General features: G+C 36.7%; 1 protein-coding gene across 2 annotated transcripts in view; it reads left to right on the top strand.

The window, feature by feature from the left end:
- Positions 1-23,235, top strand: part of SMYD3 (SET and MYND domain containing 3) — a 325,846-nt gene extending 302,611 nt beyond the window's left edge. For both annotated transcript variants that reach the window (XM_081942754.1, XM_081942753.1), the window contains exons 11-12: positions 17,194-17,302; positions 20,580-23,235. In XM_081942754.1, the coding sequence (XP_081798880.1) occupies positions 17,194-17,302; positions 20,580-20,687 (217 nt within the window). In that variant the 3' untranslated portion in view covers positions 20,688-23,235. The remainder of the gene's footprint in view (positions 1-17,193; positions 17,303-20,579) is intronic.
- Positions 23,236-25,661: the final 2,426 nt, after the last annotated feature.

The raw sequence follows: 25,661 nt of genomic DNA, 5'->3' as shown, positions 1-25,661 counted from the left end.
TTAGTTGTTCAATAATACCTGGAGGGCTATAGGTCCCCTGCATCAGCCCCAGACAATCATCTTCAAGCAATTAGCAGATGACCCAGTGACATGTGATTTATTAGCAAAATATCTTCATTTCTCGGGTTTCTTACTTTGCTGCTTTGAGCTGATAGTTTTCCAACATTGTGTAAAACATCTTATTCAGTAAACATGTTCTACAGCAGAAAGATGTTTAAAATTGGGCAGCCAGCGGCATCTCTCAAGAGAACTGTTTCTCTTCTTTACATTTAATTTTGCTTTTGGTAAGCCACAGAGGTCCCCAGTGTAACATCCATAACTACGCCAACATGTATAAACATTGGCTGAAGATATCTACTGTATGGGAATTTTTATGAACATTGCTACCTTAAACATATCAAAGACTGTGGTGCTTAAAAGGCAGTGTTTGTTCTAGCACCATTCTTTCTTTCATGGCCTTTAGGCTTGGTAACACATCCCTCCCTGATGAACCTGAATGTGAGTAGTTCCTTGGACAGACCTGGAACTTTATTACTCCCTTATTGTATACATAGCATTATCCAAAAGAACATGAAAACCAGCTCTCACTATCAGAAGGAGTCTAGTAAAATCTTTCTGACACATTTTATTAAAAGGCATAAGATTTTGTGAATTATAGCTCCCTTCATCAAATGCATAGAGTGTTAAACTGATACAAGAATGAGACATGGAGGGAAGGACAGGACAGGACAGGAGAAGGGAAAGGAAAGGAGAGGAGGAGAAGAGAGAGGAAAGAAGGAAAGGAAATAAAGGAAATCCCATTCATAATACCTGATTATTTTTGCAGTCCTTGCTTTTATTTGTCCTTATACTGTTTCATGCACTTCCTTTTGTTCAAAACTCCCTCTTTTGGGGATCTCATTAACTCAATCTAACACAACTTTCTTAGATTTTCCTTCATTTCTACTTACTCATTTTCCTTCTGTCACTTCATTTTGAGTTGTTAAAAATCTACTGTTTGTGTTGAGATTTCCTAAGATAGCCTTTTGATAGAGTATTAGTTGAACCATCTTTTATTCATTGTGCTGATAAAGTTTTATTTCTCTTTGAAACGCTTACTTTAAAATCTGTAATAGAGTGTCCTGGGAGGCTAAAATGGTCTGTGATTACCTTACCTTTGTTTTTTGTCCATTAATTCATTTGCACAAAAATTGATTGATTATTCCAATGTAGGATCCATAGGAGCATTGCTGGCTGAAGATGCCATATATCACATTGGAGGAAGAGTATGGAGAGGCTATTTTAATTTTACATGCAAAGTTGTTGAAGTTTGGGATGATGCGGTTGGTAAACCTCTGGGGGCAAAGCAAACATCTGTGCTTGTTGCAGGGCCTGGTTCGCATATTAGCACAATTATTTTGTTTATTTCTTTTGCTAGTGAGAACCTGCTTCAGGTTGGATGGTTGTCTATGTAAGCATTTATTATTTATTAATCCATTTTATATGCCGCACCCTCTCCACCAAGGGACTCGGTGATGAGTCTTTCATCCAGTGTCTAAGAAAGTGCAATGTTGCTGTCCAGTATGGATTGTAGCTTATTAATAATGTCTTTGAGTGGTTTTGTTGCGGCAAACTGGGGCGATTAACCTCAGTCAGCCAGAGATTGGGACGTGAGACCACAAGGTGCAAGAGAAAACAGGTTTATTGATGCAACAGAGTTCAGAGCGTTAACACAGCAAAATCTGAACTGCCCTGGGTAGGCCCAGGACAGGGGTTTTATACCCACCTGGATTCAGGGGGTTTACACAGGCGTGTTCTTCTAAGGAAAAGGAGGTACGAGGGGAGTTTACATATCGGATTCATCATTATTGCACATTTTACAGTAATGTGTTGGAAATGTACTTTGGAAAGTTACAGAAAGAGAAGTGAAAAAGTTAGCATTAGCAATCTCTTGATACTAAGGTTTACTAATACGCTAAATGGCAGTTTCATATCTTACCCAATCTGTTTCCTTTTGTGCCCATCTCATGAAGCTCCTATACCCATCAGGTAAGGGGGCTATTTACCTACTGCCTCAGTTTGACCTATGAGCTGTAGATGACAACCAGTTTTGTTTTGTTGTGGTACTACCAGACTAAAATAGCTTTCATTATATATTTCTCTTTTTCACAACTGTTCTTAATAAATACGTGCAACTAATTTTACAAAAATAATTTTAAACATTTGCATTATCTATTTTTCCTCAGAACAGATAGAATTATTTATTAAGAGCTGCTTTATTTTCCTCCTCTGAATCAGAATCTAAGTAACAAAAGCAGTACTAAAAAGAAAAATATAAACCTATAAACTTCTACAAGTAATAAAAAGGTGATGCTAAACATCTTTGCTGCAATACATTATCCAGTTGTTTCAACAGGACAGACTAACACTGTATGTAATAGAACAAATGTTTAATGTTATTGTTTCTGTCTTGTCTGGGCAGCTATGTTTTTAACAGTGTTTTTAAAGTACATATTTGAAATATTGTAAGCCGCCCAGAATCTTTTCAGAATCAGACAGTCCTAAAAATTCAACAAACAAATAATCAGAAAAAAAATTGTCAAATTCAGTAAGCCCTCAAAGTTCTCTGAAATGATTGCAGCTGGTTTGTTCATTATGTAATAATAGAAAGCTAGTAATATTTATTTCAGTCAGGAATTCATTCCAAAGTTTTTGTGTTACTAGAAAAAAAATTATTACCTGCCAACAATCTCAAAAGTCAAAAAGTTCAAAGCAAGACTTAAGGGGGGGAAATTATGGGAGATCTTACTTTCCCATCTTATTTATTCATTTATATTTGATTTATAGACTGCTTTTGTACTTTACTGAGTAGTCATGGCAATTTGGCTTCAATTCCTCATAATCCCAGAAGACTCTTAAGGAATATATAATGCTGATTATTTAGGGTAGAAATGTCAGTATCTTTCTGAACTAGTTAGTTAGTTAGTTAGTTAGTTAGTTAGTTAGTTAGTTAGTTAGTTAGTTGGATTTATTAGCTGCCTTACTCCAAAGGACTTTGGGCAGCATACAAAACTGGAAAATCCATAAAAATGGACAAAACATCAAACCAAACAGGCAGCCTGACTAAAATAATCAGACACAATTACAAATTTTAGCAACCCACATCATTGGCCATCCTGTGTAGAAATGCTTGAAACTGAAGTTTAGCAATCTCTAAATCCCTGATTTAGATTTTTGATTAAAAATAATGCAAACTTCTTGAATTGAGTGTGATTGTTTATTTTGAGCTAATAAAACCTTTTTAATTTTGGATCATACAATTACTGTGAATATCTCTAATTAACACCGTATTTTGAACCTGTTCTTCTATAATTTCTAATGTAAGAATTTTCAAAGACAAGCAAGCATTTCAACATGCTATTATAATCTCATCCATATGTGTCAAAGACGTTAATAATAATAAATTATTGACTCTGCATGTGTGTATGTGGGCAATTTTAAAAGGTGAAAACAACTACTAGTGTGAGAGTTTCATCTTATGGTTCAGCTTTAATTACAGTGACATAGACCCACAGCTAACTCGTATGACTTTAATAATTAATAGAAGTTACAATTTAATATTCAACAAGAGGGATTATATTCTGCCCATGAAAAATGCTGCTGGTTTGGCTGTTGAATATAGAAGATTGTCTGATTTGTTTGAAGATGGCTGAACTGAGGTTAGTATTTTCCCCATTATAAATGGGAAATTGTTGATTCTTGATGCTGATGGGACTGGTTTGTCCATTTCTGTGGGGTTTAGCACAGAAATTCTTATAATAAAATGCAAAGAAAAGTGTTGTGTTGGTCAATGTTGATATATTCAATCAATCATCAGCAAGATTGCACCATTAATAAATCCCACGGTTCAGTGGAGTTTATTCTTAAAATAGCATGAACTGGAGACGACATCTTTAGTTTCATCAGTTTTTGGATTTTAATGTAGAATGGCTGTGGTATTAATGAAATAAAACGGGAGGATATGATGTACTTGTGCTGGTTGATTGTCCCTACCATAGCCAGGAGATTAACTCTCTTTGTGAACCTCTCATTCCTTTTATAGCTCAGTGAACAGAATGACTTCTGCAGAGAGCCCTGTTCCTGTTTGTTCATTCACAGGCTGCCCACTTTGAACTTGTTAGGTCGCCTCACAGCTGTAAATCAGAGAGTGAAAGAGCTGCAAGCTTACTAGAGTGTGTTCAGAAGAAAGTCTGCTCCGTGTGCAGTCAAACGTCCATCTCAATTGCTTTAGCATCTGAATGTCTCTCTAGTGTAGCTCCATGTCTGTGTAAATCTGCACAAGCAGAGCAGGATTTTGACTGATTTAAATGAGCAATTGGTACAACTTTGATAGATTGTTTCAAAGGAGAACTCGGGAAAGTCATTGCGCTTGAGTTGGGCAGACATATAAATTTGTTTAATAAATAAATAAAAAATAAAAACCTATTATTTTAGGCATGAAAAGTTGTTTTATAAACTGATTTAATTAGAGTTACTGTATATCAAGTCTTATATGCCTGCACAAACTCATGTACAGTGATGGAAAGATGTAGAAATGAAGAATAATTTTTCAGTGTTATGACTATACTGTAGGTGTCATAGTTCTATGCACTTCATATTCATAGAACTATCACATAAATTGTCATGATACATATGAGAATTTATATGGTATATGACATAAAAGAAGCACAACGTCTTGGAACAAGCATCCCGATCCAAAATTTCTAACTACATTTTAAAAATTGTTTTATAGCTTTGCAAAACTATATCAAAAATTTCTACTGAAGAATATCAGTCCATTTGTTTATCATCAAACTGACGTCTTTCAATAAGACAGTATTTCCCAAAATGTAAGATAACAAACGAAAAGCAAAATCATAGTCCTTGATTAACAACAATAGTTGGGACTGGAACATCATGTGATCATATTCCTTAGCAATGGCAGAGCCCATTCCCATCATTAAGCAATGATCATAGATTGTTAAGTGAGGACCTCCTTGCAATTCCTGCTAGCTCCCAACAAGCAAAGTCAGTGGGGAAGCCAACAGGAAGCTTCTAGTCCCAGGTGGCTTACAAACAGACTGATGAGTGAGTAAGTGATTGCTTCAACTTAGTGGATAAGAGGCTGCTACAGCAATGCCAGGGTGGCTGCTGCCAGGGGTGAGAGGACATGCAAGCAGCAACTATGGGACCACAGAAGCACAGCTGGGCCAGAGGTGGGAGCTACTGGGGGGGCAGGAGGACATGCAAGCTTCAGGAAGGTTGCACACACCTCCAAAAGGACTACATGCAGTCATAGAAACAAGGCCTACATGGTCGTCAGCAGCTGCCTTACAAAGAGCCAAGGCAGGAACATATTGTCAGCCACAGGAGGAAGAAGAGGATAGAAAGCTGTAAACAGCAAAGTTTCAAGGTGCTGATTATCATCTTCAAAGCGCTCCATGGCACAGAGCCTAGTTATTTGCGGGATCGTATCCTGCCCAACACATCCCTTCGGCTGATTCGCTCACACAGAGAGGGACTCCTCCGGGTGCCGTCCACTAGGCTGTGCCAGCGGGCGACGCCCAGGGGAAGGGCCTTCTCTGTGATGGGCCCGACCCTCTGGAATGACCTTCCCCCTGATATTAGAACAACCACGGACCTCCGCTCCTTCCGTAAGAAGCTCAAAACCCACCTGTTCAATCTAGCCGGCTTGGCCTAATTCCAGCTCTCCCACCCCAGCCTGTATTTTTAAATTTTGGTCTTAGGCTTAGTTTTTAATTTTTATAAATTTGTACAGGGGTTTAATGTTTAATTTGTTTTTAACTATATTTATGATTATTTGTAAGGTTTTTTAATTCGGTATCTGTACACCGCCCCGAGTCCCTTCGGGGAGAGGGGGTGGTCTAGAAATCAAATCAAATAAATAAAATAAATAATGATGATAGAGATAGAGTACAGGGTGGCAGGGTAGCAGAGTGACCAAAAGGGCAGATGTAGGAGGGAGATTAGACTGATGGGGAGAAGTTGAAGTGCACTTTATAGTTGTATATGTGGAGAGTAAGGATCACATGATGTCATGCTTTACAGAAACATTGCTTAGTGATGAAATTTCAGTCCTAATTACCATAATTAACCAAGGACCACCTGTATTTTGTTGACAAAATAAATGAAGCAAGCCCAAAATGTTGATATCATTTGATAATTCAGACTTACTTTATGTATCAGCACGAAGCTCTGGTAAGATTCTCTGCCAAAAATCTGCAAAAAATAGGAAAATCATAAAGGATAAATACTTTTTCAACATAAATATAAGCTCGTTATTACTTGATTAAATATTTTGTTCTTAGTTGTGACTACATAATAATGCTAGAGTCAAAAGACAAGATTATCCAAAATTATTCCAGAAACATTTCAAGTAAACAGCTGGAAAACTTGACCCCAGGCAAAAAAAAAAAGGTGGAACAAAGCAGAGAAAAGACTGCATTTTAAAAAGGTCAATAAGTCAGTCAGAATCTAATAGTGTTTTATGTATATATTCCACATCTTTTTACAAATGTTTGCGGACAACCCAGGTTGTGCTAGCTAAGAAAAACCAAACAAGCCTTTGTTGCTGATGAAAGAATAAGATTTCTAAGTGAACTTCAGTAACAATTGTTTGATTAATTAATTCATCTGGGCTATAAAAATCTGAATAATCAAAAGATGGCAACAGGAAACTCAGTTTTTTTGTATTTTCTTCACTGTTCATTTAGTGATTGTTGGATTATTTTTGTCTAAATGTGGTTATCATAGATTACAAAGAAAGAATATTTGCAAATATCAGTATTAGTGTTTGTGAGAATGAGACATTAGATTACTATACTATAGAGTAGCAAAATTAGTTGCTTAGAATATCCTTTGTTTCAGGTTTTAAACATCTCTAAATACCAATAATGGGACTAATTTTAAAAGGATTATTGATAGGTGACTTCCATGCTGATTAGGAAAATATTTTGTATATAAAGGAAGATAACTTCACAATTGCTTTCTTCCTTTTATCTTTAATTTCAATTCTTCCTCCATTTATAATTTTCATAGGAGCAGAAGGTAAAGCAGACTTGAGGCCTTAAGGAATTTTTCATTAGTGCAGATTATGACTGCTTTCAAAGACATTAGAAGCCACAGGTTTTTTTTGAGAGCAAAGTTGTTATAATGGAAACATTTATCGGTTCAGCATTCACTGAACACACTGATTAATGATATCTAAGAATCTTACACAAAAATACTTTATGTAACAGGTTTTTTATGCTTCTAACTATGATAATGTTTTCAATAAGAGCTGATAATTCTGACCTGGTCTCTTAACATGAGTTATTTGCCTTACTCAGATTAATAACTTCACCTGTGGATAAAGCTCATCTAAATTGAAGGGCTACAGCAGTGACTGATTAGGGAAAAATCTGTCACACTACCCAGAAGAAAATATTGCTGCAAGGGTCATTAGGGGGAGCATCTTGGGAAATTTTTGCTTGATTTATAAACAAAGTAAATTCGCCTTTCCCATCAAAGAGAGATTGGGAGTGCAGTTCCCAGAATTCCAGAAGTTTAATTCCCAGGGGTGCTAATTTGTAACAGGGTGAACTAGACATCATAGCTGTCAGCAATTGAATGCATGAGCTATGCACCTCTTCTTTTCTTCAGTAACATTGATTATGCAAAACACATCGTGAATAATGGATTTATGGAGCTCCCTCCTGGGGAAAACAGTAGGTAAATCTTATGCTGCCCAGTTTGGCAAAACAGCTTAGGACATGGTGGTCTGCATAAACAATTGCAACATGAACTTGCTCTAGGACGGTACCGCTGTATAATTAGTGACAATATTAACGTAATGTAACTCTTGACATAATTACTTTATTGTTATATAACTAAATGCCGCCTTGTTAATGTTTTCTTATTTTTCGTGGATTTAGCTTTGCTGGGCTTTTATCATATTGTATGGCTTTAGCAACACATTATCAATTGCTTTTACTATATTTTTGTTCTGTGTACTGCTTTGGCTTGACTGGCAGTAACAGCAGTATAGAAGCAAAATTATTAAATTATTATATTCTAAATTTAATGTTTGGATTTGAGTAGCATATACTTTTACTAAATTATTGTTGTTGTTATTATTGTTATTATTATGTTACCCCATTCTAAAAGCTTTTACACTTTTACCAACTAACTTTACTAACAATCCACCCTCTCTCATTTCATTCACAAGCATCCTCACCAAGTGAGAACCTTTCAATTAGCAACTCCAATTAAGTTGGCTTTTCCTTATCAGGCTGCCCTGGTATGTAGGGCAAGATGAGAGTCAAGTCAAGCCCCTCCCATAGATCTGCCATGAGCTTTCCAGAAACTTGAAGTAATAGCTCCCTAGGCAGGAAATGGAGTCCTTGGGAAGGGGGGAAAGATTTACAGAGGAAACTGCACAAGCCTTCATGAGTTAGACTGGACATCTTACAGCCTGAAGGTTCATTTTATACAGGTGGTCCTCAATTTCCAACCATTTGTTTAGTGACTATTTGTAGTTACAGTGGCACTGAAAAATTGACTTCTGACTGTTTTCAAACTTGCAACCGTTGTAGCATCCCCATGGTCACATGAGCAAAATACAGTTGCGTGGCAACTGGCATGTAATTATGTGATCACCTTCTGTGACCTTCTGACAAGCAAAGTCAGTGGGGAAGCCAGATTCATGTGACTAACTTAACAACTGCAGTGATTCACTTAACAACTGTGGCAAGAAAGGTTGCAAGATGGGGCAAAACTCACTTAACAAACGTCTCACTTACCAACATAAATTCCGGGCTCAATTTTGGCTGTAATTGAGGGCTACCTCACTATATAAGCAAGGTATATTCATACAGTAATTTTTTGAATCAGCTCACCAAACTATTTGTATCTCTTTTTCCAAAATGAATCAATACTGGGCAAAGTAGTAGATGCATAACATGAACCCTGCAGCCTGCTTCTCACTCTAATTCTCATCTTTGCTCTTGTTAAACTAGTTTACATGTACTTGTTTAATCGCCTCTAAGTAAGAGTTGATTTGAGATACACACAGAGAGAGAGAGGCAAAAGCTGAGATTGAGTTGATGAAATCTGTTGAAAATCTACATTTTTTTCCTGTGATTCTTTTTTTTTTTTTTTTACAAAATAATAAGATTTCCTACACCCACCAGAAACTGCAATTCAATTTTTGACTTCGGGTAGCTGTTTGTTACATTTCTTTGTGAATGTTCTTTCATTAAGGATCAAGCAGTGAAATGTTCAGATAACTAAAAGACAGAACAAAAGTTGTAAAAGAGCTTACTCTGCCCTTCATTACATAGTGAAAGGCTATGTGGGGGAAAAATTGTTAATGAAAAAGTTCAGACTGTGAGCTAAACCTTCTGTTAATCAAACCTTCTGTTGATCCCTTTCCAGAATTTTCCAGAAAACACATTAGTTGCTATAGAAATCTAGCCTATTAGAAGTATTCCTACCTAATTTCTGTTCCTGATGAAATAAATCTGTGCGGTATGATTCAGCCCTGCAATTTGTTTTCTACTTTGCAACGTTGTGTGTGACGTTTCAGATTAAATTTGGGAAAGACTATCTTTGAACAGAGACTAACCATTTTATCAGCTTTGCTTTGTCAAGCACCCGCACACAATGAGTAGAACAGCAGGGCAGCTACTATGCAGGGGGAAAAAAGATCTGGAAACAGAAGATTAAACTAAGAGTGAAATGGTAGCCAGAAGAGATACGAGAGGAAGAAAAGAAAAGGGTTTTTTTTTTTTTAAAAAAAGAGGAGATGGGGAGAGAAAGAATGAAAAAGAATTTTACACTCAGAAAGAACACTTGAAAGAAAAAAAGATTATAAGAAATCAACAAACTGCAGTAGGAAAAGCTGCCTTCTAAGGTTCTTAAATTTGGTTTTTATTTAGTTGGATCAAAAGTAAACACCCTTCTAGCTTTTGTAGAACAAACAATACCAAATGGCTCAGGAAAATAGTGATATCTTTTTTGGCTTTCTCCGGTATGCTTCAGCTACCCAGTGTTAAACATCCATTAGAAGGTCTCTGGTATGTGTATTTGACTCACAATGAACCATCTGAAATTCTTGTCCAATGGAAGCTTCTGTGTTTCTGTAAAAACAGAGCAACAGTTATTGTATCTCTTCCAATCCAGAGTGCTCAGAGTGAGTTCAGAGTCCAGGGGGATAATGTAGCATTGTTAGAAGCTCTGTGCTAAGCTGCTCAGTGAAGGTCTATTAGTTGGTACTAAAAGTATCCATTAACTGAATATTATGTGGAAGATAAGAGATCATGTAGTTATAATAGTATAATAAAAGTAAAAAGTGTCCATTAAAAAGTTAGACTGTAAAAATGTAGGTATTTTGATAGGAATGTATTGGTCACTTACCTAGATGCATTACTTAATCAAGATACACAATATATAAGTATCCAATCGTTACTAAATGTATAATTAGTAAATGTATAATTCTTGATGATATCTAAAAAGCAAACAAACTCTATTTCATTTATTTTTTAATTCCTGCAGGGTTTGTATATGCCCTGCAGAGCAGACCTAGTGAACAAATTACAGGAAGTCCTCGACTTACGACCACAATTGAGCCCAAAATTTATGTGACATTGGTTAAGTGAATTTTGCCCCATTTTACGACCTTTCTTGCTATAGTTGTTAAGTGAATAACTGCAATAGTTAAGTTAGTAAGAAAGTTGTTAAGTGAGTCTGGCTTCCTCGTTGACTTTGCTTTTCAGAGGGTCACAAAAGTTGGTCACATGATCTCAGGATGCTGCAACCGTCATAAATATGAACCAGTTGCCAAGCATCTGGATTTTGATCACATGACCTTGGGGATGCTGCAATGGTTGTAAGTGTGAAAATAGGTCATAAGTTACTTTTTTTCAGTGCCGTTGTAACTTTGAATAGTCACTAAATGAACTGTTGTGAGTCAAGCACTACCTGTATAAGATTTCAGTATGGGAAACCACACATTACAGCCACTGCAGACAATACAAACACCATCCCTCATCACTTGTGTCTTGACTGTAATGTTTAATGGCTGATCTTGGCTAAGAATCAAGATGTACAGTATGCATCTTGTTTGTCTTTTGGTTAATTACCCAGTGTCAGAGGAAAGAGCACAATAATACCTCCAAATGACAAGTCAGCCAAAATGCAAAGTTTGCAAGCATATGAAGTAATGAATAAAGAACATCTTATTTCAAAACCTGCACCACAATAGGCAAAAAGCCATTTTCCTGACTTTTGCTTTCAAGCAAATTATGTTATAGCTATAGCTTGGGAGAACAGTATTTGAGTAATTTGAGAGGCTGTCACAAAGAAACGGGAATCAACTTATTTTCCAAAGCACCAGAAGGCAAGACAATGAATGGAAACTAATCAAGGAGATAAACAACCTGGAATTAAGGAGAAACTTAACAGTGAGGACAATTAACCAATTTTGTTGTATTTAAGTACAATGACAATAAAGATTATACTTAATTAACCAGTGGAACAGCTTGCCTTGTTTCATCACTGGAGGTTTTTAAGAAAAGACTGGACACCCACCTGTCTGAAATGGTATAGGGTCTCCTGCTTGAGCAGGGGGTTGGACTAGAAGACCTCCAACATCCCTTCCAGCTCTATTCTGATTAATGCCTAGACAGCTTCTGATCTTTTATGTTTTGTGACTTGATTTGAAGAACAGAGGTAATTTAATATTTTCCCTTTTTGTTTGATTTCATACAAGTGGGTGGTGATGTATGTGATTATTTATTTATTTTCCCTTTCCCGATGATGCATGCTGTGGATTTTCACCACCATCAAAACTTGGGGCTTTCTTGGTCAAGTAATTAGAAAATCTAAGTGTGTAAGGTTAATGCATTCCACAAACCTCAGATTCCAGGTACGATCACTAGATTTCTTGATCTTTTTATCTGTATCAAGCATGACCAATGTTCACATTAGCTAGAAGATTAATGAATCAGATAGGGGAAGGCTGACTTACCTCAATAATACAAAGCAGCTGCAAGGTATCATTACATTACATTTATTTATAGTGGTAAGTTCATAGATGCTGTTTTCTAAATGTGAAAGCACAGCTTAAGTTCATATTCCTGTTCTCCTAGAATTAACCTCAGATTCAATTGCAAACATGAAGTGCATTCATTAAAACAAAATAAAAATTCTCCCATTAAGAAGTTACAGTCCATATGACCTTGGTAGCCAATCAGAAGATCTTAAATTTATTTCTTGGTCTTTTTCATTAGTATGCATATGGCAAATTCAGAGTTTATCTTAGTTGATATTTTATAGATTTTTCAATAGATTCACAGAATATAAAATAAAACAAATGCCTATAACTTAACCAGTTTGGCATTAATGCCAACAAAATTGACATTAAAGTCATTGTAAAATAATAATGTAGCTTCATTCTGTTTAGCATAATCAATTTAATAATTGTCTTAACAGAATTCAGAACATAGTAGAAATGTGGCAGAATATTTGTCATTTAAAAGCTACTGAATTAAACAAGAAAATTACTTAGTTTAGAACAAGAATGTAAATATGGACAAGATGTAGAAAAAATTTATAGACAGGTAGATTATGAACAGCAGGGACTAATAATTACTAATGGCCTATAATTATGGCTACTTTAAAAAAAGATCAATTTTAACATTTATTTGTTTAATGGTGTTCAAAATACATTTAATGAATAAATAGTAATCATAACTATGAAGTTAGAAATAATACTGTTAAAAAAGAATCCACTTGTCCTGCCATGAATAAAAATGAATTGTAAATATGAGACTAATGTCCCTACGAGATAAAATGAATTCCAACATTAAGAACAGTACAATAATGTTTTGGGTGTCTTGCATTTCTGTTGTTGCTGGAATCCAATTCACTATTTAAAATGTTTTGGAAACTGTGGGAAGAATGTGTAATTCCTTTTTAGTGTTCAGAATTTAGGAACATTACCCCAAACTTCAATCATTGTAATTTAAATCAGATAGATCCCGGATAATTTTGGGTAGTCTTTAAGGCAAACAATCTCTTGATGTTCCAAAAGTGTTTCAACATTTGACACTGTGTTTATTTAAATGTAACACTCACACATTGGGGGGGGGGGGGATAAGGAAAGATATGTAGGAATTTTGTTCTAAGATTATACACTCTTTGAAGATTTTGCCATCTCTGTTCCTGATGTTAGTCTAATAATTGCACTTTGAAGGCATGTAACAGAGTTGAATGTGTTCTACTTATAGTAACAACCAGCATTGATTTGCTGTCAGAGAACATAATGAATGCCAAGGTTATTGTTACATTGTTGCTAAAGTACATCTTCCTTTGAATTGCTTTCTTTCCAGGTTGTTCCTTTTATTTTATGTTAGTCTATTTCCTATTCTGGACCTGAGATTATTTTAAATTGGCACAGAGTTCATAGATGTAGATCTAGCGGTATAAAATGTTCTGCTACCGAAATACTTATTATCCTGATATTTACAATAGTTGCTGTAGTGATATCAGAATTACTTCAAATTCTACTGAACCCCCCCCCCCCCTCCTCAGCCTTGACATGGCTATGGATCTTTTGTGCTCTGAGGAAGATGAGAGTTATGCCAGAGGTTCAGTCACACTAGACAGATCTTATCAGAGGAACCAGGTGAAGTGCCTCTCCCATAGATTGCCACTCAGGAGGGTATGTTCTGGATTGCATCAGTTAAAGACTTTCCACTGATGGGATCCAGGAAGAAAGTCTTCTTTGGTGTTTCTTCCACCCATTGGGACATCTTACCTCCAGATTGAGTCAGCTCCCCCCACTTTTCTGGTCTTCTGAAAACGGTTGTGAGTATGTGTGGCAACCATTGCATATAAAGCAGTGTGTGTAAATATTCCCCCTACAAAGACTTGATGCAAAATAGTACAGAATTGAAACCAGGGTCCCAGCCCTCATTCTTCTACGGGTAGTCCCTTGACTTAACTACCACAGCTAGGACTGGAACTTCTGTTGCTACGCAATGTAGTCATTAAGTGAGGTATGCCTGATTTTTTTTAAATCACCTTTTTGCCACAATTGTTAAACAAATCACACAGTCATTAAGTGAATCCAGGCTTCCCCCCTTCCCTTTGCTTGTCAGAAGCCCCCTTGGAAGATTGCAAGTGGTGATCACATGACCTCAGGATGCTGCAGCCATCCTAAATACATTCTGGTTCTCAAATGCCCAAATTTTGATGATGTGACCATGGGGAGGCTGCGACAGTTGTAATGTGAGGACTGGTCATGTCACTTTTTTCACCACTGTTATAACATTGAACAATTGCATGGTCATAATTTTAGGACTACCTGTACATGTTTTACAGTGAACTCTTTCTCTGTTGACCCTTAAATTTGATTAATTCTTAATCAGTTTTAATAGTCAATAATTGCATTCTTAGCTACAATATATTCTTAACTGCTGACATAGGATTCATTGTTTCATTATTGTTCTTGTTGCTTATGATTATATGGGGTTAACATGAACTGGGATGAGAATCATGGCCAATGATGAGCCACTCGTGGTACTTTCTCTTAGAGTGTGAGAGCCAGTTAAACTCGTAGTATCACTATATTCCTTCATTCTAGCTATATAGGTACTCTGACTTGGCTGGAAACCAATATGTAGCTAAAATATATTTGAAAGCTCTTTAATCCATTAACTATATTTATGTCAGTCTGTTTTTACTTTTCTGAGATAGTCCTAAGATTCTAGTCTTTTGGGAGCTGAACTTAAGTATGTCATTAACAAATTGAACTATCCCCATGCTCTCTTCTTTTTGTCATTCATTGGGGCCCAGCTGTCTGGACATTCCTTTTCATTTCTCTTCCCAGAGAATATAACGAAATTATTAGCGTATGTCCCATGCAAAGAATATTCAAATGATTTTACAAAGTTTTAGAAAGTAATACCAAGCAACTATTTTAGGTGTCAGATTTAAAGCTAATGAAAAGCCATGCATGAAACAAGTACATAAATCAGCCCACTAAAACAGCTTTGTAAATATTTATGTTCTCTGCACACTCCATTTCATGCTTGCTTCCTTTTCCTTCACCTCTTGAATTTCCTGTTTTTAGATTATGCCTATGACCGGCTTTAGTTATCTACCTGACATTGCTTAATTAGTTACTACTTCCTCTGGTATCATTTACATTAATCCTAAATCTTTACAGACTCTTTAAGTACCTTAAAAGTTAGATGCAATTTTTAAACATGTCTCAGTAGGACTGATGTAGGAGGACTCCACATGATCAATTTCCTGCAGGAGAGAATGGCCGGGCAGCCTGGCAAAAGGCCAGTCGGCACTGTTGGTGAAAGGGCTCTGGAGGCCATCTTCTTGACTTTTCTGACATCAGTTGCTGTTTCTTCAAGTGGCTTTAGGCTCGGTGGCCCAGATTGTCAATAATTCTTTGTTTCTTTGAGGCATGAGAGAGGTGGTATTCAGCCAGTTCTGGCGGGTTCTGGCAAACTGGTAGCGGAAATTTTGAGTAGTTTGGAGAACCAGCAAATACCACCTTTGGCTAGCCCATCCCCCACCTATTCACTGCTTCCTGAGTCCCAGCTGATCAGCTGGGTCTTTTTCTGTTGCCCTGCACAGGAGAACCGAGCTGGAAAGCAGGTTAGTGGGGTGGGATGGAAACGGAGATTTTGCAGTATCCTTGTCCTATTAGTAGGGAGGTAATGGGGATTTTGCAGTAACCTTCCACTGCCATGCCCCCCAAGCCACACCATGCCCACCAAGCCACGCCCACAGAACCAGTAGTAAAAATTTTTGAGTCCCACCACTGGGCGTGGGAATATTGGCATTTATGAGGACAGGGTATTTGAATGAGGGTTTGGCAGAATCTAAGCAAGGAGAAGACCATTTTGGGAAAGATGACATTAGGCTTGTTTTTTAAATTATTTGTATGCATATTTCTCACCTATGAAAAAATGGGCAAGCCATGCTTGGTTTTGCCTGCTTGTTCAGAATAATTTAATCTGCCTAAAACATCTGTTTCTGACAGAAAACAATGGTTAAAAAGACACATTGGACATGACTACTGTTATTTGTAGGAATAGTAGTCATGTTTCCAACAGTGTTCAGGAATCCTAATAGCACCACTGTTTTTTATTGTGTCCCTACTACATACAGAAGGCTAAAAATGTATTGCTTTCTGGGATCCGGTTACCGAATTCATATTTGAGGAAAGAAAAGAGACTTTATAGCCCACATCCATCTCTTCTGCTACAAAGGTTTCTTGGGCCTCATGGTTTCCACTTGGAGTGGACAAGCTGTGATTAATTATTTCCTGTCCGTGTTTCTCTGTATGCACGCTCTTTTTTGAAGGGACAAAATCAGTGCCTTCACCTTAAGAATGAAGAGTTCTTTCCTTTAATTTCCACCACACCACCCCCAAATTGGCTAAACATTTCAGCCCCACCCATTCCATAGATATCATCCATTGCAGCCAAATTCTCTACACTTTTCAGCCAGGGAATCCAATTATTAATTGATTTTAAGAAAAGTGCATCTTTCACCACAAACATTATTCCCCTCCTTGACCGAAAGCAACATTCCTGGTGCACGTCACCCTGTCAAGGCCATTGCCAAAATTCCCAGAAATTGTGGCTGGAAGATGCCAGGATAGGAAAGTCTGCCTTCCATAGGTCAAATGAATTTCCCCTTTGTCACTTACATATGCATATTTTATGAGTCACATGTTAGGAAGTATAAATCCCAAATAATTCACAAGATTAAAGCTCAGGCTGCTTCTGGGAATATGAAGGCTCAGGTCCTACATTAAAAAATTCATAGTGAAAATCACATTGCCCCCTTGGTAGTAAGACTGAATGTCTCTTTGTTGGCTATTGCATTGTCTCAGGAAGATGGGGAATCCTACCCTTGTCACTTTCTAATAGGATAACATAAAAACTGTTCCAAGACTAAAAATAATATTTTGTTAACAACCCCTCAGTCTTTCATACTCCTCGACACTGGCTAATTTCCCCCTAATAACTCATTAAAATTCACAGTGACTTTGTAGTCCTACTCTAATAGCTCTCCACTGAGGCAGGAACGGTGAAGGTGAGAACTGACAAATGGATGTAATTTTCTTCCTGCCCCCTCTTTCAGGTTTTATTATCCCGGCTTCCATCCTTTGAGGGCTATCCAGATGATGAGAGTGGCCAAGTTGCAGTTCCACCAGGACATGTTCTCTCAGGCCCTTGAAACCCTGAAACAGGTCAGTTTTGCTCACTGGTTCTACATTCTCTTTCCTCCTAATTGTTTCTCCTTGACTGCATTTCTATAACCTCCCTGCTCACCTCACTTTCCACATGTCAGTCAGCAAGCACTCTCCCGCTTTTTTACATCTACGCCAGCCCCGGAGGCAATGGCTACAAAGTGAGTTGCTTACAGTTTCCAGGAGAGACTTACTTTAATAGCAGTGGTTGGTAATTACTGTTCCGTATCTGAGGGGGTGTCATTAATCACCCCAAACCTAGAATGGCAAATAGCTATTAAGTTGGATGAACAAGAGACTGTTTCAGTACCTTAATCTGCTTCTCCTTTTTAAATATTGATCATGTTCTGCATCTCACTGAACAGGGAAGGGAAGGTAAATAGTAGTGGAAATGCTTCCTTTGATCATGAACTAGTAAGAGTTCTGAAACTCACCTGAAATATTTGGGATGAAATCCTGATGAAAAAAATGAAGAGGACAATCAAAACCCGGGTGCATTAAGTCGTGAGCGCTTTTAATTCAGAGTTGACCACTGTGAAGAATGTGTATTATTAAAAGATCTGATCGGAGGAAATTTCTTCATATGAATTATTTGTAAGCTAGTTCAGAATAGCAATGCATTCTACGTACATAATCTGCTCATCATTACTGAAAGGGAATACGTTAGTAACTAACTTGTTTCTGAAAGCAGCGCATGTTTTCCAGTGATGATTATTTTGTTAACAATTTATTCAGCTAAACAGCATTCTGAAACCAAATCTGTAAAAGTAAAAATAACTTCCTGTGGATAAATTACTATAGGTAATTAAATCTATTAGCTTGTTTAAACTTAAAAAAAAACATTTGAGGAGAAAAAGAAATAAAATTTTAGTTATGTGGCATAAAACATGTTGGTTGCACATGAATGGTGTCCTATAAGTTCATTGATGCCGGCCTGAACTTGTCTCAGCTGGCTGCTCCTTATTTGCAGTTTCTTCTAAATTTGTGATAGATTTATAAAATGTACCAGACCTTCTGGAAATGTCACTGTATATATAAAATATATTTGCTTGAGTTACATAGCTTTGTGACAGCTGCCTTATGTAATTCCCCAATTGATTCTTTGTAAAGTTTCACATATTGTAGTTTACGTTCCAGTTTCCTGTTTAAGGATGTAAAAAAAAAGTTTCTAAAATTAAACTAAACCATTACCATATAATGCTTTATCTGAGATTGAACATCGATTGTTATCAGATTCTTTTTATGCTTCTGTCTTATTTGTTAGGCTTTTGGCCTTTCTCTCACTGAGCTTAAGATGGTGTGTTTTCTGCCCCTTTACAAATAATCATTTAAGAATGAGCAGCATTAAGCTATACACTTCTTACACACATATATATGTGTGTGTGTGTGCGCGCGCGCACATGTGCATGCGCACACAGATGTACATATATAAATAAAATGATTTTTTGAAGTAATTGCAAAAGTAATTTAAGTGTTAAGATGCTAGACTACTAATTGCAAGATTGAAATTCCAATGCTACCTGGGCATAGATGCCCATTTGATTGGCATCTGGTGGCATAACTTGTACTGGACCTGCATGACAGATTACAGTCCATAATCTTCAGTGAAGATGCCTTCATGCTTCAGCAAATTGATTCGGGATAATAGTAGTAATAATACTACTGATACTACTACTACTACTACTACTACTACTACTACTAATAATAATAATAATAATAATAATAATAATAATAATAATAATAATAATAATAATAATAATATTGAAAGCAGATTTTGAGGTATAAATAGCTGTGACAAAGTGTTATAATTAAAAATAAAGTTTTTGGTTAATTTCATGTTATTTCATAACTGTTATTTCTTTCACATTTAATTGATTTTGACATCTAGTAGCTTCACTTGATAGAATTGTTGAATTCTAAGTCTGACATGGTATTACTGAGTGATCATTTCACTGCCCCCCTGGAAGGCATCCGTCCATGTCAGTGTTGCAATCTAGTTTTGCCTGTGATTAGAGAAATAGATTCCTAGCACACCTTCTGGAGATTAAAGTACTTTTTATCTTGGATTTATCCTCATAAGTCCTACACTGAACTGTCACCTCCAAAGACTCTCTACAGTTAAAGATATTTTAATTACATTTTTTCAAACTTCGAAAGATTGGTTTGGTGATCCAAAATAGACAAAGGGCAGATGTTATGTTTCGATATGAAAACCCTCCGCAAAGTGTACAGAAAAATTGTTGTGAATTTTATATCACACAATATGCCAAGACTATTATAAATGATTGGAAATCTGTAAGAATGCAGTAAGTCCTCTGCTGAGCCATTAAGCTCTTACCCCAAAGCATGTATATTCCACCTATATTAGTTCCCTGCTATAAAGGGACATAACCTAGATGTATCTGCCCCAGAATGACAGGCATCCCTTTCCAAATAGATTGTATTTGAACTGGTTCCTTCCAGCTTGCCCTATACATTATTTACTGTATGTGTGATGCAAATAACACGAGTGTAGCCTTCCTTGGCATCTCTAAGAAGCCTTCGTGTAATTGAGGGATAAAGTAGAAACCGAAACAATTTCCTCAATATCCTGGCCTTTGCTTTGAAGCCCATTAGCACGATGGACTTTGCTTTCCTCTTTCATCCTGACTGAGCAGAAGAGAGGCATATTTGCATACCACTACATGTGTCTCTGATGTTAGGTATCCTGTTCAATCCAAATGCAAATTAGACATAAAGGAATGTGCTGGGCTTTTACTTGCACTTCCTTATCAATGACCTAATGAGGTTTACATTCTTGGAGAGAGAAGCAGTGTGGTTTTTCATACTACGCTGAATATCCTATTTGTTTGGGTAGCTCATAGTTAAGTCCTTTCATTATTGAGCACTCTTCATTCTATAGATCTCAATGCTAACAGAAACCTTTTTCAGATCATGGAGGGAACACACAGCAGGGCCAGTTCCATAATGCTCCTCTTATATTACTAAGCTGAATTACCTTGAAAAGTACACATATGTTTAACCTAAACATATCCCAAAACAAATTTATAGAGGCCAAGCAAACCAGAACAGTAAATTCCATAGCAATTTGGATAAACTGGCGGAAAAGAGCTTGCATTGTTATGGACTATATGAAGAGGCAAGCTGAAGTGACAATCGATGGCTAGCGAAGTTGCAAATTGTTTTTTAGAAATAAAATATTCCAGATGGAGATATTTAGAGGCATACCATCAAGGATAACAGAATGCTTTTCTTCTGTATTTCTTCTGCATTTCAGACTTACGATCTTATGAAAGTGACTCATGGGACAGAGCACAGCCTCATGCAGGACCTGATGATACTTAAAGAAGAGTCGGAGGCTGGCATGCTGTTAAAACAAAGATAAAGATGACGTGCAAGGCACAACCTAGCAGAAGGACAACAAAAAGGAGACTCCAAAGAAAACAAGTATCTTCCTTAGCCAAACACATGGCAGTAAAATCGTCATATATATTGAGTAGATTTCCTTTGATCTGAACACTGCAAAGAAAAATAGTCTGATTGTTTTGTTATGTAAGCTGCACATTATTACTTTTGCTAATTCTACAAATGAAAATTCTCAACAGTCCAGTCAGTAATTCCAGCTGGAAGTGGGTTGAAAAAACACCAGGAAAATTCCAAGCTACAATTTGGTTGTAATTGAAAGTATAGGAAATGCTCGTTCGTGTAAGTGCATTATTAGATGGGTATAAATTAAGAATCATACATCCAAATATATCATACATCCAAATTGCAAATATTTGAATTTAGTTTCATCAGCCCCCTTTTGCCTTATCCTAAATTGCTCCCTCTTTTTTGAAGTGTTATCATTTCCAAGTATGCAATGATTTGCTTTGTTTATTTTAGATGTATTTTTATCCCCCTTTTATTGATTTTTATAAATACTTCAAGATGATAAACAAAGCTAATATTTCCTTCTCCTGTTTTCCCACCACAACAACCCTGTTAGGTGGTTGAGAGAGAATGACTGGAGTCTGGACCAAAGTCACTGAGCTGGTATTCATGCCTAAGGCATGACTAAAACTCAATTTCCTTGCATTTCATAATCCTTGCATATTAGTTGCATAGCATGCTTATTGTTCGATTACTAATCATGGAAACTATAGATCCAACCTAGATGCAAACTTCTAACAGTGTAATTTGTTAGTGATTCTGAGTGATTCTGCCCTGAGTGATATATCAGCATCAGAAGGAGGAGAGAGAGAGGAAGGAAGACAGATAGAGCAACAGAATCAATTTATTCCCAAATTATTTGTATTTTTCCCATCTAGTAATACTGCGGTAAGCCCACAGATACAAAAGTTCTCCAAATGTCTATCAGCCAGCAACAATTGCAGTTCTCTGTATATCTCTTACTGAAGACATTCCATTAAATGGGAAGTTTTTATTTGTGAATAAGTATACCTATAATTGTGTAGTTAATTTGTCTTTCCAACACTTAAGTACTCAGTCTTGCATTCTTGTCCAATTTGGTCCATCTTGTCCAACAAATTTTATATTCATTTATTTTGGAAAAAAATGGGCTAGTTCTTACCAGATGGGAGAAAATACCTACATGATTCCCATTCTGATCAATGCTTTTTCTAGATTTGACTTGAAGCAAATCTCCAGGAGAGCAGAGATTCTCATAACAGAGTTTCTTGTATTGAAGAATCCTGTGACTGAACTTGACATTGTACATGACTAGAAACTGAATCTTAGATTCGGAATAATGTGTAACACATCCTGGAAACTACAGTGTAAAATGCATGTTCTGAAGGCAGATCATTGCTTGTTTTCAACAAGAACATTGCTCTGTACTTTCTTCCCCTCCCCCTCCCTTTCTTTCCCCCATCCATTTTCTCACTTAAAATGCACACTTCAAATCTGCCAGACAAAATCTGCTCACTTAAGTTTCAGTCCTCTGAAAAGAAAGCTGTAGCTCATTAGTCAAAGACATGCTTTGCGTGTGGGAGGCCCTAAGTTCAATTTCCTGGCATTTCCAGGAGCATCAGGAAAAATTCTTGCCAGAAACCCTGTAGAGATTGTTAGCATTGATGTTGCTGAGCAAGATGGCTCAAGATTCTCACTCAAGTATCAGGCTGTTCAAAAGTTCCCAGCAATCAATTCTTGGAAGGATTACAACTTTATGACAAGAATAAAATTCTGGGGGCCTTAATTTTTAATTCTTAAATGTTATGTCCATTCAAACAGTAATTTGAAAACATTTATGACAATACAGTGAAAATGCATTTCAGGGGAAATGAGAACTCTGGACATAATTCAGAATGGCAACTCACAAATGCCAATACAGGAGTGTAATCTCTTCTGAACTTTTGAGTGAGTTACAGCAAGGAAATTTAATGCACTTCCCTGGCCCAACATATGCATGGCTCTTCTAGCTGTGGAACAGAGAGTGATCAAAGACTGGGTTATGTCAACCACCCTGTCATAAGCATCTTTCTTTTTAGCACAATAAACATTATTGGGAGAAAAACCCAAATTGGGTTGTGTATGATTGCACTTGACATGCAGATAATTGCATGCACATTTAGTCTTCAACTTACAACTATTCATTTAGCGATGCAAGTTACAATGACTTACAACCAATCTATCATAGTGTTCACACAATCAAATGATCACAATTTGGGCATTGATTCCAGGTTGACTCAGCCTTCCATCCTTCCGAGGTCGGTAAAATGAAGACCCAGATTGTTGGGGAAAATATGCTGACTCTGTAAATCACTTAGAGAGGACTGTAAAGCACTATGAAGTGGTATATAAGTCTAAGTGCTATTGCTATTTGCAACCAGCGTGTGTTTACAATGATTGCAACAATTTTGTGATCAGCGTTTGTGACCTTCCCATTTGGTTCCAACAAGCAAAGTCAATGGGGAAAGCCAGATTTGCTTAATGACTGCATGATTTACTTAACAACTGTAGTGAATCATGATGAAAAGTCATACAATTATACACGACTCACTTAACAACAACCTTAGTTAGCAATGGAAATTCTGGTCATAATTGCATTATAAGTTGAATGCTACCTCTATGCAGTTAACATACATACTTTGGAGAGGTTCTGAGGAAAGTAAGAACATTTTGTGGAGATAAACTTCCTATCTCTACATATAGACACTGCAGTCTTCTTGAATTCTTTAACTATGTAGACCACTCCAGGAAATGGACTCAAAAGAAAGGCTAAAATTAGTTTTATTGAGATTGGTTATATAACAACACAATCTTGCAAACCTGATTGTTCTATACCTCTTCCTCCTTATATTACAGTGAATTAGGAAGGCATCTGCTTGAGCTATTTCCAAGTGTTAACTCATTCTGGACTTTAAAAATGCTTTGGCCTCTTTGCCTTAGTAATATGTCATTCCTACATATCTCCATGCAGTTCATCTTACTTTCTACACTTCTAGAAATCAGCATGGGAAGAAGGGGACAGATTTGTTAGGGGATGTTGCCTTGCATTTGTGAAAATTGCATTCGTGGGCTCCCTCATGCACTTCAGAAGTTTCTTTGAAGATAACTGCTATTCCACAAAACATAAAAATCAGAAGTAGAATCAAGTAGGATCTTTTCAAACTAACCAATTTGATTAAAAGGCATAATCCTTTGTGAACCGTAGCTCATCAGATACACAGAAAAATGCGGTGATACAGGATTTTAAGGGAGGTGGGTTATTTTTAGTTTGAAAAAGTGTTATCATGATCCTCATTTTAATATACCTCTCTTTATACAATGTCTGAAATTAAATTAGACATCCTCCCCTCCCATTGGTTCTGATTGAGTAATATGGGCTGAACTGAAGTTTGGCTTTCATAAGCTGTCAGCTTGTTTCTTGGATAGAGGTCATCCAAGCTTCACACCTTTTGTATTACTTTCCATTGATTATGGGTTTTTTTTATGCTTTTCTCAGCAGCAGCAGCAGTAAATGGAAAGGGCATTTATTTTTATTTGAGAGTTATTTGTTGGACAGATTAATTTATGGACAGTAAGTGGTGTAGAGCTGCAGAGTAGATGTGCTTTGTGCTTTTCTCCCATTAGGAGAGATGGGTGCAGGGTGAACCAAAAAAAAAGGTTTTTTTTTCATAATTCAGTGAGTTAAACAAATGAGGATGAATCAATTCAAGGAGAGGCAAAGGACTTCTTCCTATGTCAAGATCCAGATAGGTACAAAATATTGAAAGATTTTTAAAGTCGAAGTAAGTTGCAGTTAGTCTATTACAAAAACATTAAAAAGAATTAAGGATCAGCAATTCTTTACATGAATTTCATATGTGGAAAAAAGCTATTTATACCCAAAATACTCTCCTAGTTGATATGGGCCCTCAGGCTAGCCACAATTTATTTGAAGTTCCAGTAGCTACAGTATTTAGGGAGTTTATTTAAGGGCATTCTTAGTTTTTCAAATTACACCATTGAGAATTTCGTTGGTTTTTATCTATATCTCTCATCAATCTATATCTTCTATCTATAATCTGTCTGTCTATCTATCTATCTGTCAGCTGTCAGTTATCTATCTTTCTATATACACACCTGCATACTACCGGTAATAGCCATACATACATGCCAGTTATGCCCAGCACAGTTTCTGAGGAGCAAAGGACAACAGACTACATTTCTGCCTCCATTTTGGTTTGGCAACATCCTGTACTATTGTAATGATTGAAATTTATGTTCGTCTCACCTTATGATGCATCACCCTCCAAGGGAACACAAGCATTAAAATTGCATTATTTGATTCCGGGAGCATGGATTTTAGGTTATTTGATAGCAATCTGATGCCAGACTTTTTTGCTTGTTTGTGTTACCGGATTTTGGCATCTCCCTGATTATTAGATTGCTGGGCAATGCATAGTAAGCAAAAATAGAGAAAGAAATCACTCACAAATATATAAAACAGTACTTAATAATGAAAACAATAATGGCATAACTATAATTTGAATATAAGATCAGAAGGTTGTCAAATTACGTCTTGTTCACAGACTTCACTGAATCGTATGTCAATTCCAGGAAAAAGTTTCTAGGTCCTTTGTGTAAATGGTATACTTCATCGTTTTAAACTGCCGTGCCACCAGGTAAAAGATTCGCCTGCACTTCACATAACTTTTTTCCTGATCACACAGAAGTTTTATAGATACACAATTTTTGTTATATTTCATCTGACAGTTTCTTTCATATTCACGTCAGGCTAATAGTGAAAACCAAGGGAGTCAAAAGTCAGAAAAATTGATTTGTTGCAAGATTGGAGAGTGGCAGCAAAGCTCTGATATGGCTTGTCAGCAATAACATCACCTTAAAAAGATTTTCTGGCTTGGTGTCAGCATTT

This window comes from Natrix helvetica (genome assembly GCF_964273705.1).
Source record: "Natrix helvetica genome assembly, chromosome: 2".
NCBI lineage: Eukaryota > Metazoa > Chordata > Lepidosauria > Squamata > Natricidae > Natrix > Natrix helvetica.
The sequence above is the reverse complement of the archived record's forward strand: the minus strand, read 5'-3'. Positions and strand labels throughout refer to the sequence as shown.